The sequence below is a fragment of the Oryzias latipes genome, chromosome 18 (assembly GCF_053564925.1).
Source record: "Oryzias latipes strain Hd-rR chromosome 18, Olatipes_Hd-rR_3.1".
NCBI lineage: Eukaryota > Metazoa > Chordata > Actinopteri > Beloniformes > Adrianichthyidae > Oryzias > Oryzias latipes.
The window spans coordinates 34,334,676-34,351,557 of record NC_136254.1 but is presented as its reverse complement, the minus strand read 5'-3'; the positions used below and the strand labels follow the sequence as shown (position 1 = coordinate 34,351,557).

The 16,882-nt window shown below is 41.4% G+C and overlaps 1 protein-coding gene across 3 annotated transcripts; it reads left to right on the top strand.

Moving 5' to 3' along the window:
* Nucleotide 1: 1 nt before the first annotated feature.
* On the top strand, nucleotides 2-16,882 carry LOC111949226 (butyrophilin subfamily 2 member A2). Of its 3 annotated transcripts, none has more exons than XM_023965847.2 (6): nucleotides 2-211; nucleotides 10,680-11,036; nucleotides 12,373-12,583; nucleotides 13,695-13,759; nucleotides 13,987-14,100; nucleotides 15,669-16,882. In XM_023965847.2, exons 1-6 carry the CDS (start codon nucleotides 139-141, stop codon nucleotides 15,809-15,811), a joined length of 963 nt encoding a protein of 320 aa, XP_023821615.1. In that variant the 5' UTR covers nucleotides 2-138; the 3' UTR covers nucleotides 15,812-16,882. The 3 variants fall into 3 exon arrangements, with proteins under 3 accessions (XP_023821615.1, XP_023821613.1, XP_023821614.1); XM_023965845.2 differs by having other exon boundaries at nucleotides 13,987-14,133; XM_023965846.2 differs by lacking the exon at nucleotides 2-211 and adding an exon at nucleotides 6,582-7,002 and having other exon boundaries at nucleotides 13,987-14,133.

Here is a 16,882-nt window from a genome sequence, read left to right as displayed (position 1 = left end):
AATGTCATTTACTAGTACTAGGGCAACGAGTTATATCACTAGAGGAGACATCACGTGGTTACTCATGGGAGGAGAGCACCGCCATCTTGGTGAGGTCAAGTTACTACTGCAGTTCATCGTGTGAACACATTTTGCAAAATGCCAGTTCATTGTGCGGGTTTCAACTGCCAAAATCTGAGTCCACAAACGAGGAAGGCAGAACATTTCACAGGTAAGAACTATATTTTTTCCTTTTACTGCTGCAGGGGCTTCATTAATCATACACATGTTGACATGCATGATGCTGCAGGGCTGTTATCAACATGACGTATGACGTATGTATGATTTGCTGTCGACATAAATGTACATTTTATTTTGCTAAACTCGTATACAGCATACTAGGCTATTATAGTAATACAGATTTATACATTTCTGAATCAGTGACTGAACTTTTCTTGCAGGTTTCCAATTGATTCAGACTTACATCAAAAAAAAAATATCAGTCAGAGCTAAACTACTGAATTCCTATCTTTAGTGTTTCTGTCATAAACGATCAGCATGATGTAAAGACAAGGGAAAAAGTGGATCTTAGCAATAAAAAGAGCTAACCCAGATGGATCACTGTGGTACCAACTAGCAATACAGTCTGAATATGTTCAGAACATTTTGTGGAAACACATTTAGATAAGAGGCCAGACTGTTGGCTTGAAACCCGACACCATAACATCTGTGTTACACAAACTGATCACTCACATGAATCAGTATAAATCTATTGTTTTTCTTTGTTGTTGTTTTTTTAGGGTAAATCTGTTGTTAACTTATGGACTTATTGTTGACTTATTATTGATTTATTAGTGTTATTATTAGTATTGATTTATTCCTATTGGCTTATTTATTTATTGTTATTATTTTTTATTGACTTATTGTTGGGTTTTTCTAAATAATTTTAATTACATGTCAGAGGTCTAAAACTTCTAAATGTTTAGAAATTATTTTTAAAGATTCTTTGTAATAATTTTTTTGTGTGTGAAGTCCTGCAACAATGCATTTTCATTAAAGTTTGAGTTTTTAAGGCTGACTGTTTCTCTTATTTAACAAAAAGAAAGTATATATATACAAAAAAAACGCCCCTCTCACCCTCCGCGGGTGGTTTTCTCCTCCAAGCTGGGGTCCTCTACCAGAGGCCTGGGAGCTTGAGGGTCCTGCAGTATCTTAGCTGTTCCTAGCACTGCGCTTTTCTGGACTGAGAGGTCTGAGGTCTTTCCAGGTATCTGTTGTAGCCACTCCTCCAGCTTGGGGGTTACTGCCCCGAGTGCTCCAATTACCACAGGCACCACTGTCACCTTCACTTTCCAGGCTTTCTCCAGTTCTTCTCTGAGTCCCTGGTATTTCTCCAGTTTCTCATGTTCCTTCTTCCTGATGTTCCCATCGCTTGGCACTGCCACATCCACCACAACGGCTTTCCTCTGTTCTTTATCCACCACTACAATGTCTGGTTGGTTCTCCATTAGCATCCTATCAGTCTGGATCTGGAAGTCCCACAGGATCTTTGCCCTCTCATTCTCTACCACCTTCGGGGGTGTTTCCCATTTTGACCTTGGGGTTTCCAGTTCATAGTCTGCACACATGTTCCTGTATATTATTCCAGGAACTTGATTGTGGCGCTCCATGTATGCTTTCCCTGCCAGCATCTTACACCCTGCAGTTATGTGCTGGATTGTTTCAGGCGCCTCTTTGCACAGCCTACACCTTGAGTCTTGTCTGGTGTGGTAGATCTACACCTTGGGTCTGGTCTGGTGTGGTAGATCTACACCTTGGGTCTTGTCTGGTGTGGTAGATCTACATCTTGGGTCTTGTCTGGTGTGGTAGATCTACACCTTGGGCCTTGTCTGTTGTGGTAGATCTACATCTTGGGTCTTGTCTGGTGTGGTAGATCTACACCTTGGGTCTTGTCTGGTGGGGTAGATCTACATCTTGGGTCTTGTTTGGTGTGGTAGATCTACATCTTGGGTCTTGTCTGGTGGGGTAGATCTACACCTTGGGTCTTGTTTGGTGTGGTAGATCTACATCTTGGGTCTTGTCTGGTGTGGTAGATCTACACCTTGGGCCTTGTCTGTTGTGGTAGATCTACATCTTGGGTCTTGTCTGGTGTGGTAGATCTACACCTTGGGTCTTGTCTGGTGGGGTAGATCTACATCTTGGGTCTTGTTTGGTGTGGTAGATCTACATCTTGGGTCTTGTCTGGTGGGGTAGATCTACACCTTGGGTCTTGTTTGGTGTGGTAGATCTACATCTTGGGTCTTGTCTGGTGTGGTAGATCTACACATTGGGTCTTGTCTGGTGTGGTAGATCTACACCTTGGGTCTTTTTTGGTGTGGTAGATCTACACCTTGGGTCTTGTCTGGTGTGGTAGATCTACATCTTGGGTCTTGTCTGGTGTGGTAGATCTACACCTTGGGCCTTGTCTGTTGTGGTAGATCTACATCTTGGGTCTTGTCTGGTGTGGTAGATCTACACCTTGGGTCTTGTCTGGTGGGGTAGATCTACATCTTGGGTCTTGTTTGGTGTGGTAGATCTACATCTTGGGTCTTGTCTGGTGGGGTAGATCTACACCTTGGGTCTTGTTTGGTGTGGTAGATCTACATCTTGGGTCTTGTCTGGTGTGGTAGATCTACACCTTGGGTCTTGTCTGTTGTGGTAGATCTACACCTTGGGTCTTGTCTGGTGTGGTAGATCTACACCTTGGGTCTTGTCTGTTGTGGTAGATCTACACCTTGGGTCTTGTCTGGTGTGGTAGATCTACACCTTGGGTCTTGTCTGGTGGGGTAGATCTACATCTTGGGTCTTGTTTGGTGTGGTAGATCTACATCTTGGGTCTTGTCTGGTGGGGTAGATCTACACCTTGGGTCTTTTTTGGTGTGGTAGATCTACATCTTGGGTCTTGTCTGTTGTGGTAGATCTACACCTTGGGTCTTTTTTGGTGTGGTAGATCTACATCTTGGGTCTTGTCTGGTGTGGTAGATCTACATCTTGGGTCTTGTCTGGTGGGGTAGATCTACACCTTGGGTCTTTTTTGGTGTGGTAGATCTACACCTTGGGTCTTGTCTGGTGTGGTAGATCTACACCTTGGGTCTTGTCTGTTGTGGTAGATCTACACCTTGGGTCTTGTCTGGTGTGGTAGATCTACACCTTGGGTCTTGTCTGTTGTGGTAGATCTACACCTTGGGTCTTGTCTGGTGTGGTAGATCTACACCTTGGGTCTTGTCTGGTGTGGTAGATCTACACCTTGGGTCTTGTCTGGTGTGGTAGATCTACACCTTGGGTCTTGTCTGGTGTGGTAGATCTACACCTTGGGTCTTTTTTGGTGTGGTAGATCTACACCTTGGGTCTTGTCTGGTGTGGTAGATCTACACCTTGGGTCTTGTCTGGTGTGGTAGATCTACACCTTGGGTCTTGTCTGGTGTGGTAGATCTACACCTTGGGTCTTGTCTGGTGTGGTAGATCTACACCTTGGGTCTTGTCTGGTGTGGTAGATCTACACCTTGGGTCTTGTCTGGTGTGGTAGATCTACACTTTGGGTCTTGTCTGGTGTGGTAGATCTACACCTTGGGTCTTGTCTGGTGTGGTAGATCTACACCTTGGGTCTTGTCTGGTGTGGTAGATCTACACCTTGGGTCTTGTCTGGTGTGGTAGATCTACACCTTGGGTCTTGTCTGGTGTGGTAGATCTACACCTTGGGCCTTGTTTGGTGTGGTAGATCTACACCTTGGGTCTTGTCTGGTGTGGTAGATCTACACCTTGGGCCTTGTTTGGTGTGGTAGATCTACATCTTGGGTCTTGTCTGTTGTGGTAGATCTACACCTTGGGTCTTGTCTGGTGTGGTAGATCTACACCATGGGTCTTGTCTGGTGTGGTAGATCTACACCTTGGGTCTTGTCTGTTGTGGTAGATCTACACCTTGGGTCTTGTCTGGTGTGGTAGATCTACACCATGGGTCTTGTCTGGTGTGGTAGATCTGAGCCTCTATTGCTCTGGTGCTCAGGGCTTGTTCCTGAGCTGCCAGGATGAGTGCTTCGGTGCTGTCCTGTAGGCCAGCCCTTTCTAGCCATTGGTAGGACTTCTTTATATCAGCCACTTCAGTTATGGTCCGGTGGCACATCCCATGCAGGGGTTTGTCCTCCCATGAGGATCTGTCCTCCAGCACTGTATCCTCTGCTCTCCATTGCCTGAGACATTCACTGAGCACACTGTCAGTTGGGGCCTTGAGCTTGATGTACTCATGCATCTTGGATGTTTCATCCTGGATAGTGGCTTCTATGCTCACTAGTCCTCGGCCTCCTTCCTTGCGGCTAGCATACAGTCTCAGGGTGCTGGATTTGGGATGGAACCCTCCATGCATGGTGAGGAGCTTCGGTGTCTTAACATTCTCAGTCTGCATGATGCTGCACATAACAATAAATATATATATATATATATAAATGTGCATCTATTCTGTTATTTAAGTTTGAATTCTTTTCAAATATTTCATTGTAAGCCTAAGTAAAGTGTCAGCTCTACAGAGTTGTCTGTCATCAATAATAACACTTCATCAATGTTTATAGAGCTTGACATGAAAATGAAGTATTTGCAAATCCTCAAGTGAGTACCTCACATAAAAATGGTTCATTCATTCGTTCATTCATTTTCAAATCGTTTGTCCCTTTTGGGGTCACGGGTGGAGCCTATCCCGGCCACTTGTGGGTGAAGACAGGGGGACACCCTGGGCAGGTCGCCAGTCTGTCGCCGTGTAGAATATCCACAATCACACACCCATTCACTCTCACTCTCACACCTATGGACAATTTAGAGTTGTCAATTAACCTATGAAGCATGTTTTTGGACGGTGGGAGGAAGACAAAAAAATATTATTTTCAAAATAGGTTTATTACACCCAAAAGGCTTTGAGTGACTCTGCAACATTGTTAGTAATAAATGACAGTTCTTTAACCAGCTTTAGACTAAAGATTTCTTTTTGGCTGGCAGTTCCTAAGCAGCAGTGGATGAAGTCGTGATGAAGATGACCGTCACAGACTGACAGCCTTCATCACTGTTCAAGATGAGGATTCATTCTGAGGTTTATTGCATCTTGATGTGTTCAACAAGAGAAAGGAGCAAAAACACCACAAAGACGTTCCTTCCTCATTAAAAATGTAGGAATTAATCAGTTTTATTAACAGAACACAGAAACAAAACAAAAAAGAAATATGATGACATAGAGAGAATAACACGTTAATGCTATTATAGATACTTTGGATTTTCTAACTTACTAATTCATTTTAGCATCAACCTAAGCAAGTTTTTAAGTAAAGTTTTAACTCTTTTTATAAATATAACTCGGCATATACATTGAGAAATGCTCTTACATTTTGAAAATGAAACAGCATTTCTGGTATTGACTTTTATTTTTAATTATGCAATAGAAATGTTTCCATAATAAACATGTCATTTTCTAGGACATAGTTTCTGCAGAGCAGCTGGAGCCCGTTAGAAATTCAGCTCTGTTGCTGTGGAGTGAGCTAGCCTTCATTTCCCATCATGCCTTTGTTTCTCTCTCTCAGGGTAGTTTCTGTCACAACTACAAGTTTTTTTTTCAAAAATAAATAATTAAAAGTAGTTTATGAGTAGAATAAACTATTGAAAGCCCCAAGAGGGCAAGAACTTGAGTTTGATTGACTGCTGAGATGAAAGGAACTGCAACTCGGAGAGATGACACCATGCAGAGGGCATTGAAGGTGACCGGAGTAAACCACAGACTGGGAGCAGGGAAAGGCAAAAGGGGGAAGTGTCGACCTCAAAAGAGGAAGTAAGCAAGTGCTTGCAGTGACACACAGCAGAGTCTTTGGAGAAGATCTGAGTCAGGACTTTACAGCGTCATGGAGGAGAACATGGAGCTGAGCATCAGTGGATGAGGAGAGTGTGAGCTGGAGATCCTGAAGGATGAACGCAGGCAGACAGAAAGACAGACAAGCAGGGAGACAGACAGGCAGAGAGACGGACAGACAAGAAGACAAACAGGCAGAGAGACGGAATAGCAAGACGTTCCAGCAGCGAGTGAAGCAGAGTGTCAGTGATTTAGACAGAGGCAGCAGGTGGAGGGAATCAGCACTGCTGAGCAGCCGCTGGCAGAACTAATAAACAAAAGGAAGTAATTGGTGAGTTCTGGCTGCCAGTTCATTCTCAGGACAGGTGGGTAAAACATATAAGTTAAAAGTAATCAGTGAGCAAAAGTAACTAATAAAGAAAAGTATTTTAAAAGGAAAGTAACTATTAGTAAAAGTAATTTATAAGGGAAGAAAACTAACAAGTACAAGTAACTACTAAGTGCAAGTAACAAGTCAGTAACAGTACAAAAAAGTACAAACATTTACTAAGTAAAAGTAAGTAATATAAAACTTTGAGTAAATGATAAGTAACCACAAAAGTATCTAAAAAGTACAAGTATGTAATAAGTTAAAGTAACTACTATGTGAAATAAAAATAATTAGACAGACAGGCAAAAGTAAATAGTAAGAAAAATAATTATTAATTATAAGTATATAATAAGAAAAAGTAAAGTGTAAATACTGTAATAAAAATAAGTAAAAGTAAAAAATAAGTACAAGAAACTAGCAAACAATTGTAACTAATACATGCAGGTATTTAACTAATAGTAACTGTTAAAAACAAGTAAAATAAACTAATACATAAAGGTAACTAAAATTTCAAAACAAAATCAACGTTTTGTGTCTCTATTGAAAGAAAATACAGAAATGTTGAAACAGGAAGTTGGCTGCTGTGTTTGTGAATCTACTACTCTAAAGTGGAATGAATGGAAGTCAGATGGCCACCTGCTTGAGGGAGTGGCCACTCCTTCATTCACACGCTTCAGGGAGCGGATGAAGCTGCTTGGCTTCTCTGCAGTCTTTCATCTGATCCTCAACAGCTGAAGGAAGCTGGTGATGCCTCATCTTCTCCTCTTCCTCGTCTCCCTGCTCTTCTTCTCAGGTAAGGGCGACATTTATCTGACAGGAAATGACATCAGGACAACGTTTTAGTGTCAGTGTTTGCTGAAAACCTTCATGTTGAGCTGAAAGTAACTGAAGCGGCGTTACTGCACTGAATGTGGTGTTAATGTCAGATTTAGACACTTTCTGCTCTTTACGGTGACAGTCGGCTGTTGCAACACTGAGCAGAAGTGAACCAACACCCCCTCAGATGTCCTCAGACGTGTGGTGCTGATAAACTTTCTGAGTGAGGAACAAAAGCCTGTTTCAGCTGAAACTATGGGCTGATCAGGAGGAATTCTACTTAAGCGCAGAGCGCCCCCGACACGACTGTTTAGCTGTTTTCTGACTGCATGGAGACCCTAAAGCCAGAAGGAGCACCAAAAGATGCTCTTCCTCACAAAGAGTCCAGTTAGGAAGTCTGCAGATCCATAAACGGATCAATCCAGCAAATCTCAGTCTAAGGCAGGAAGGTTCTTTGGAATGGAGGAGTGTTTTGGTAGATATGCTTTCTGATCCGTGGATCTTCTTCATAGAGGAGTGATGAAGACTATGGTGGTGTCATTCAGGATGAGGATGGATTTTCTGATTACAGAGGACCTGTCCAGTTCACAAGGCGGAGGGGGGGGGGGTCTCAGGTGTCCGGGTGACCATTTATTCTGGTGTTTGACTGTGAGAAAGAGACTTCTGGACGTGAGGATGGATGCTGTCAGTGAAGAGCTCACAGGAGATCAAGTGTTCTCCTTGACGTTACAGTATTTTCTTTTAGATGGCGGTGCTGTTTTAACCCTCTCATAACTAAATTTATTTCCAGTGATGTTAAAAAATTCTCTTCAATTCTTGATTTCTATGGGAGAGAAAAGGCCGACATTCAAAAAGTGTTTTGTTTTTTATTTCTTCTTAAATTTTCCTTCCTTTTTTTGTTTCTGTTTGATGGTCTGGATTTAAAAGAAAGTTTGTGCAGCAGCAGGGATTTTTTTCAGATGACTCAACAAGAATGTTGAGCAACAAGTTCTGTCTGCAAATAAAAAGCTTTGGAGAATGAGATCATTGCTTTGCCTTTTCTCAGTTTGCATGAACTTCCCATCATGCATTGCACCTGCAGACATGCTCTTCAGTTTGAAGGAGTTCCTCTGCAGACTCTTATATTCCTGCTTTAATGAAAACACTTCCAAAAATCTGGAAAAACCACTTCAGAAAATCCTTAAAGCTGCAGGAAATGATCCACCTAACTGATTGTGTAGAGAAGCAGGGCTGCATAAACTCTCTCCATTGATGGACTCTGACCCCTGACCCGTGTTCCTGTAGGGGCCAGTGGGTAAAAACTACATACATAGGGTATCTTCAAATATTTCCCTTTTGTTTGTTTTCTAATTCTGAAAGAGTTTTATTTTGGAAAACTGTGGATTCTGTCCACCACATCCGTCGCTGACGTTTGACTGCATAGGAGAACTGGACTGAGTGACCCCTCCCCCTGGCGTTTCAAACAGGAAGTACCTGCAAAATCCCATTGACTTCTATAGAGAAACAAACAGCTGTTACTCAGTCGTTCTATTGGTCAGAAGAACCGTTCCGGATTTTATGCCTTTTTTTAACACCTTCTTAATTTTTAATGATATTTTTTCTGTACTTCATTATATTCAAGTTATAAACCGACCTGTCAGATTTTTTAAGCTCAATATAGTTTAATATTTTTTTGGTACTGATTTGTTTTTTGTTTTGGTTTTAATTATTAAATTACAATTAATTTTGCCAAAAGAGGAAGTGAAAGTAGCTGCTGAATTCATGAAGGCAGAGTGTGAAAATATTTAGGAAAAAATAGAAACATGGAGACCTGATGATAGAAACACAAAGAAGTGAATAAACAAACGCAAACGTGACAACAGGAAGTTGTAATTCAAGTGTTTAATCGAGTTTTAACAGTTTTCATGCATGACAACCCCCCCCCCCCACACACACACACACACACATACATACACAAAAAAGAAAAACAGAACACAGAACAGTATGGGTTACTAATAACAGTTTCCTATAAATGGTGTATTAGCGTGTCATCATTAAGGCGTCATTGATAGATAAAGACAAAGGCTGTCTCATTTTTTCAGTCACGATACATGTTTGCAACTCAATTTCCTATCTTCTCACAAGCACTATGTTCAGTCATTTTTTTTCTTTCCACATTTTTAGCGCTGGGTTTTGGGGTTCTTTCCATGATTTCAAAATAAGACAAATGCATGTCACCAGTCCAGTATTCAATACTCTGAAAGTAGTTTTGCTTAGTAGTAGCACCTCTTTTCTGTCCCCTAAGAGGCATAATCTTGGTGATTTGGGAAGTTCACATGCTATCCAGCCCTGTATACACTCCAAAAAGGACAGATAAGTGAGCACTCCCATTGCATGAATAAAGGTTCCTCTCTCCATGTGACACTTCCAACACGGATGACAACAGGAAGTTGAACCAACTCCAGTAATCAAGGCTCCATCTGTGTTGGGTACTAAAGGAACCAAAAAGGTCCAGTCGTCTCTGCAGAGGAGTAGCTAGAGTAGACAGAAACCTCTCCACAGCTTCAGGTGCAGCTCAGGTGTTTTTCAGTGTTTTAACGTAACTTCATGCAGACACCATGACTCTGCCGGGTTGTAGCTTTTTGTGTCAATGAGGTGGACATCCTCTTTATGAGGGGAAGTGTGTGTGATGGAAAGTTCAGTTGGTGACTCTTTGGTTTCTCTTTCGTTCACGTGATGGACTTTTTAAGAATGGCTGTTCTGAAGGAAAGATGCAACACAAGAGTCATTTTGTTCAGGAGTCTCAGTTCAAGCTGCAGAGACGACGTGACTTTAAAAACTGAGCAGCACGATACTCAAGTGAAGATCGAGTGAAACTAAAATGAAGGCGGATGATTCTGGATCTAGACAAACCGGTTTTACTGTGATTTGCTTTTTTATTATATGACGTCCTTGAAAACCAGTAAATATGTTTTCATATACAAGACACAAAACATAATTTACTGACAGGTTTAAACTCTGGAAGTGTACGAATGTTGATGAAGACGAGTTTTTATAAGAACGCTGCTCTCATATTTGAGTTCAGCAGGTTTTTTTAAACGACCTTTCATTACTGCTGAATCTGAATTATCTTTAGATTTCTGTTTTCTTTTGCATGCTTTTAAATAAATGCATATTTGTCTTCATATCAGACCCAACATGCCTGTAGCATACATTCTTTTTGTTGTTGTTCAATTATTTTTTAGGTAAAAGTTAAAATTACGGAGCTAAAACTTTCACTGTTTGGGACTTTTACTTTGAAAGAGTTCTGCAGTTTTGTTTTAAAATACAACAAACTTACCTTCCAGGTTTTTGACCCAAACATTAAGTTTTGCAACATTTCTTACTTGTTACTTTATTACTGATTAGCTAGAATAATACTTATTAATATGTGTTAATCTCCTTTAGTAAACTGAACTGTGTCATCGGCAAACATTCACTGATTGATTTCAAACTAATACTTTGGAATCCCCGCCCCCTTGTGTTGCAAATACAAACTAAAGTTTTTGTACTTTAGTCTTGTCTCTATTTGTCAACATTTGGACTCATATTTGACCTTATTATTCCAACAGATTCTTTCATATGTTTGTAATGTTTGTATTTAAATGAGTGTTTGTTGGTCTGTTTGTTCCCCAGATGGCTCTTCTGCTCAGCCACATCAGGTGGTTGCAGTTGTTGGTGACGCCGTCACGCTGCCCTGCAGTTTAGAGGACAGAACCAGGTTTGATGACAGTCCAACGGTGGAGTGGACGAGGCCCGACCTGGAACCCAAGGCTGCTCTGGTGTACCGGGACAACTCTGAGGTCTTTGAGATGAAACACCAGCGCTTTGAGTTCCGGACCAGCCTGTTCCACAGTGAGGTCAAAGACGGAAACGTGTCTTTGAGGATCTCCAACGTCCAGCTGTCTGACGCTGGGATGTTCTACTGCCTGAAGATCCCAAAGGAAGAAGGCAGACTCCGGATGGAGAACTCCACGGTGGAGCTGGTTGTTGGTGAGCACACTTTGGTGGACGGTTCTTCCTCTGAAGTTGATTTCCCAGAAGGACAGTCTCACGGGTGGATCTGTGGGGAAAGTTGATGAACTTGTTAGGTTTGCTTTCACATCTGAAACGAGCAGTTTCGGCCGCTGCTCAGATGGGGGCGCTGTACTCAGAGAAACAAGTTCTGACTGTCTATGGATAGCTCAATCCCTCTCGTGTTCCCAAATAGGAAGTACCATTCCCTCTTGATACGGGCGCCGCCATGTTGTCGCTCTGAGACATCGTATCAATGGCAACAACTGTCACCATTGCCATGGAAATGATGACTCAGAGCGACCCGGACCAGTCACTGCCGACTGGTTTCTACATTGGCCTCGTGCCGCGAGAGCTGGTGGTAAGGCATTTTCTATGGGGGACGTCAGACTTCCATTCGTCTGTTGTTTTTACAGTCTTGGGTTCTGACCGGGAGAAAAAAAAACAGGAAAGAAAATCAGCTACTCGGGCTCATCCTTGCAGTGTTCCATCAAAAGTACATTTAAGTGACCACTTCCAATGAAAAGTCTGTTTAAACGTGAAAAAATGCATGCTTTGGGTTTCTGTATTCAAAACTTGCCAAGTTTTTACGTCTGTTTTTGGGCTCCACTGACGAAACGAGGAGCCATTGAATGAGTGTCAAAAGTTAAACCGGCTGAACTGTGACCAACCAGAGTCAGATTCGGCAGTGGCGTATGGATGGCATCATTTCAAAAGACTAAAGTACTAAAGTACCAACTACTTATGTACAAACTTATAATGGATAACAAATCGATAATTGTGGTTTGTGCCCAGATGAGATTTTACAACACCAAATCTTTCAAATATCAGTATAGAGCTGTGAGAGAAAAAGCCTGGAGGAAGATTTACCAGATTTCCACTGGTTCAATATTTCACGTTCCAACTGCATGGCTCATTCAGTTTGAAGCTCACTGTATGCTAAAGGTGTGTTCAAAAATGCCCGTTCGGCATGTTTATGAGCGTGTATCACATCCCCGGTGTAAACGGGTGGATATGGGCTGTACAGAGACTAAATTTGGTCAAACCTGCACGCAGGTTGTCCTTATGAAAATCAGGGTTGTAGACAACTTAGTGAACCAGTAGAGTGAAAATACTCATGTAGGATTTTTTTCTACTGTGATGCAGTGGGGGACAGGTCGTAGTGACAACATGTAAGTGTAAGTAAGGGTGGAGTAGGTGAGACGCAGGCGTGTCGAAAGGATTTTTCTGTTTTACAACATCCCACATGGTTGAAGCCTCAGCACAAATTTAGCTGATTTTTGCCTTTCTTGACTGACCACAGCTGTTTCTACAGTTTCAGTGTCTGACCCAAAGATCTCGATGGTCGCGGTCCAAAGTGGAGCGGTGATGGTGGAGTGTGCGGCCAGTTGCTGGCTGCCGAAGCCAGAGATGAAGATCCTGGACGACCAGGGAAGAACCTTGACTGCTGAAAAGACGGAGACAGAAGAGCCAAACGGATGTATCACCGTACGACAAAAAGTCGTTCTGCAGAATTCAACCGGCAGGTTAGAAGACAGATGTTTTCTTTGGTTTAACATTAGGACTCCAGTTCCAGCGTAATCAGAAATAAGCATTTTCCTGCTCAAATTAATCAAATCAAGAGTATATAATCTGAGTTGGCGAAGATAATCTGCTGACGGTTGCTGCTTTGATTGCTTGGTGGAAATAATGTTTAGCAGATGAAGCTGAAGTTTATTTAAGAAAAAAGGTTGAGTAATTGCTGAAGCTGTTTGCTTAAAGGTCTGCAGAAGTCATTGTAGCTGTAAACTTTAAGCTGCATCAGAGTTTTCCATATTTGACGCTGCTAATCTGTTCTGTTCCAAAATACTACAAGATGTAGGGGAAAAAATCTAGAGCAAAAGAGGGTAATATTGTCCAAAATTGGCAAAAAAAAAGCTATTTAAACCCGAAAAAGAGACTAAAAGCTCCAGGGTTATTGATGAATTATCATTAAAAAAATGTAAAAAATGCCTAAAGCTTGGTACATTTAAACAGGTATAAGAAAAAGTATCAACAAGAGAGGTGATGTGTTAATGAGACTAACATGTGAATGAGTGTAAAATGTACAGAAAATGACAAAAATAATCCCCAAAAATCACGTTTTGAATACAGATATGTTCTAGTGTTAAATCCACGTCCAGTTCTGGGCCTTTCTAGTCTGTTTATAAAAGTGAAGAAGAAAGGGAAAAGAAGAAAACCCGGCTTTACTTTTTCTTTGTTTCTTTTTTGGCAACTTGACGACAAAAATCAAAAGGTTTTTGTTGTTTAAGCTGAATTCTGAACTTTACAAAATGAAGAACAGCAACTGCAGAAAATGTCTGACATCAAATGATAAAACCTGCTGAACTGGATACAAAGGTCCTACACTGTTGACCTGGCTAAAAACATACAGTCTGACCGTGTTTGGCTGAATAAAACTACTTGATTGACTAAACAACTTAATAAAAACCTTCTTAATGGGAGTTTTTTTGTTCAAGCGTTACCTAAATCAGTTTAATTTAAAATGAGAAATAATCGTTTAAAAGACATTTATTTAAGAAAAATGAATCCATCTGTTTTAAGACTTCATTTATATGACGTCTGCATGAACAAACTGATCTAATGGAGTTTTTGCAGATTCACCTGCAGAGCTGAGCTGCTGCAGTTCAACCACAGCAGGTCTGCACAGATCCACATAACCGGTGAGACCAGATTAAATCGTCAGTTAAATTAAAAGTGTTTTTTTTCCGTTAACCTTGTCTTGTTTGTGTCTGACACCATTCTTTTGCTCTCTGAACAGATAGAAAACAGTCATTTATGCTACGAAATAGAACATCAATGTCAAAACGTTATGTTTGTTCAGACTGAGAATGACCACATCAAACCAAACCACAGTAGGAGACATCTGGATGTCCTCTTGTCATTTCAGTTGGTTTCCTCTGGTCGGGTCCCCACATCGCATCCATCTGCGCTGTAGAAGCCCTGGTCTTCGTGGCCCTGTTCGCATTGTGGCACCTGTTTGGGATGAAATGTCCCAGACCCGGTGGGAACCCGCCGACCTACCCACCAAACAGTAGTAAAACCAATTCCAGGTTTACTGAAACTAAAGGATGAATGGTGTGGAGGGCAGCTATTTGTAATGAGGTCAAAGCTCCACTAGGCGGTAGGAGGAGGCAGAGATGCTGTAAGAACGGTTGGTCTTCATTTGATCTGCGTTGATGGATGGACACCCTGGTCAAAGCGTGCACTAATGTTGTTGTAAGCTAGGTTCACACCAAAGAGCCGCACATCCAGTTTCAATGGGAAGTCAGTGTACAGATGTGGCGTGTTTTGAACATCAGGCGTGGCCGGATTCTCTGGCAGCGGTGCGACTTTGGCAGTATGGAATTGCAATGTTTCCAGAGTTGGCGTAGTAGTTGCGTCAACCAATCAGGGACTCAGCTTTTATAGTGAAGTGTTGATGAAGTGAAGAGTGGGTGGAGTCCAAAACCATTATGGAGGAGAATCTGATGGTTCTCCTCCTGAACTTTATGGTTGTGTCGACACAGTACTACAAACTTTATTTTTACCTTATCGGACTAAAACGGGACAGCAAGTCCTCGAATTGTGTCCAGAGAGGCAGAAGTACGACTGAAAGCGTCCGTCTTTCAGCTCCTGCAGTAGATGAAGCTCAGCGTACCAAGAGAGTCTCTGAATGATGTCATGATCCCAGACATGGAGACAAGATTACCGATGTTTTTGTAAAACTCTTTAAAACAAAAAAAAACCTGATCTCTAAACGTCGTTCATTTCTTCTGTGACGTAGTGATGACCTGAAGCGGTGGCTCCTCCCACACAAACACACTTTTGGATGTAGGCCCAGTTTAGTTCAGTCTGTTTAGTTAGTTCAGTATTTTCTTATTGAATTCTATGTATTCATGATCCTTTTGATTTTATGTTTACCTTACAATAATTGATGCAAAGCCCATCGAGACGACTGTTGTTGTGATTTTGGGCTATACAAATAAAATTGAGTTGAAATGAATTGAAATGAATTGAATTGAATTGCAAGTGTCGAGCAGCCAATTTGAATTGTCTGAATTGTCCGTAAATCACGTTTGACGTGAACGCCGCATCAGGCTGCTTTTTCATCTATTCAGTGGATGCCATTGTTTCTAAACAGGACGTCATTGAACTCCTGCGTTTCTGAGAACAAGAAGACAAACCTGCCTCACTGTTGTTGGAGCATGCCCACTAAAGCCTCTTTAATTAGTCAATCACGTCATTTGACGAGCACCTTGAATCCACATGCATAGAGCCATTCACAAATATGGGTGGAAACAATAAAAAGTCATCAAACACAATAGATTAAAAGCAACAACGATCAGAAAAAGAAGACAAGATGGAAGGAAATGTTGTGGCTCAGAGTTTAAGAAGCCACTGCCTAGATTCAAAGACAAACAGGCGCTTTGGTTCCCTTCAGTCTTTGATCATCTGGAAAACGATGGTCACCCTCAAAACTTACTTCATTTTACCTGCTTTCTCTTTGTTGCTGACACAATCTGTGGCCAGAAAAGTGTTTGAGGAATCCTGAACTGCTGGAACACTAACCTTTCCTGTTTGTGTTCACAGCCTCTCAGAATGTAGACTGCAGGAAGTCTTCAAGCGTTAGGTCATCCAGTGTTTCCTCGAACACCTGCCTTTCACCTGAAAACCAAAATCAGGAGAGCGGCGAGGGGAACAGAAATCGGGAGCACTCAAAAGGAGAGAAGTAACCCACAGAGGGAGCTTTGGACTTTGGACAGCTTTGGATCCAGGAGTGTTACCGCATAATGAAAGACCAGAGTCTCCTGAGATTATCAGAAGATTCTCCAACAACTGAGACCATCAGCTCATCAGCCTCAGTCCTTTTCCTGTTTGTTCCAAAGGAGAGCTTGAAGCGAGGCCTGATCAGGAACAGGACCTAAAGGACGGCGTCATCCTTCTGTAAACGAATCTGGACATCAGAGCTCACAGTCAACTCTGCTGATCGTCATGAGGGGATTTATGAGTGTGTGAATGGGAGATGGGGACTGTGACTTTAAATACTTTACGTCCTTTCAGGGGGTCTTACATGAGTCTGAAACTCAGGGATCATATTTTTATTCCATTCATTTGTAAAGTTTGGTTTCATAAAGTCTTCCTTTGCTCTGATTGGTCAGTCGCTCCTCGTTAAGAGTCCAGGATCTGAGATCAAAGCACAGCAACAAATGTATTGTTTGAATGAGGGCATTTGCTTGTGTTACTAAATATGAATGACTTTAACTTTAAGCTCCGCCTCCATTTATACAAAAAATGTCAAACGGAGACAAAAGAACTTTTTTAAAATTGTTTAGAAAAATGAAGCTGATTTTTTTTTATCTACTGTGTTTTTTTAAAATGAAGGGTTCTGTAACTTTATTACCTCTTTTTGCACACTGCCTTTATTTGTATGAAGGATTTGAATGTGGAACGATAATGTCATATTTATGTATTTAACTGGGAGAATTTCTGTGTACTAACGGGGACTGTTGTGTAGTTTTCACCTTTAAATATTTAAGTGCATTTTATGTATTTATTCAGTTTAATGTATTTTAATTTTTTTTTTGTCAAACCTTTTTGTTTGTGTCGTTCTTCTTCTGTGCATTTCATAAACTGAACAGGCATCCTAGAAGCTACTTGGTGATCCTGCTTTGTTTTCAGATGTTTTTTTTAGCTAACAAGCTTCAATCCGGAAGTCAAGGAGCTGTAATAAGATAATTTATTAATCCTTGTTGGACTGTCCATTATTGTGGATGTGAATTAAAGTATCTATAATCTTTCTTAAA

Bases quoted from the DNA above. Each gene is read 5' to 3' on its own strand.
- LOC111949226 (XM_023965845.2), top strand. From the start codon at position 139: ATGCCAGTTCATTGTGCGGGTTTCAACTGCCAAAATCTGAGTCCACAA. The intron at 212-10,679 runs GTAAGAACTATA...TTTGTTCCCCAG, and splicing joins GAAGGCAGAACATTTCACAG to ATGGCTCTTCTGCTCAGCCA. The intron at 13,760-13,986 runs GTGAGACCAGAT...TTGTCATTTCAG, and splicing joins TGCACAGATCCACATAACCG to TTGGTTTCCTCTGGTCGGGT.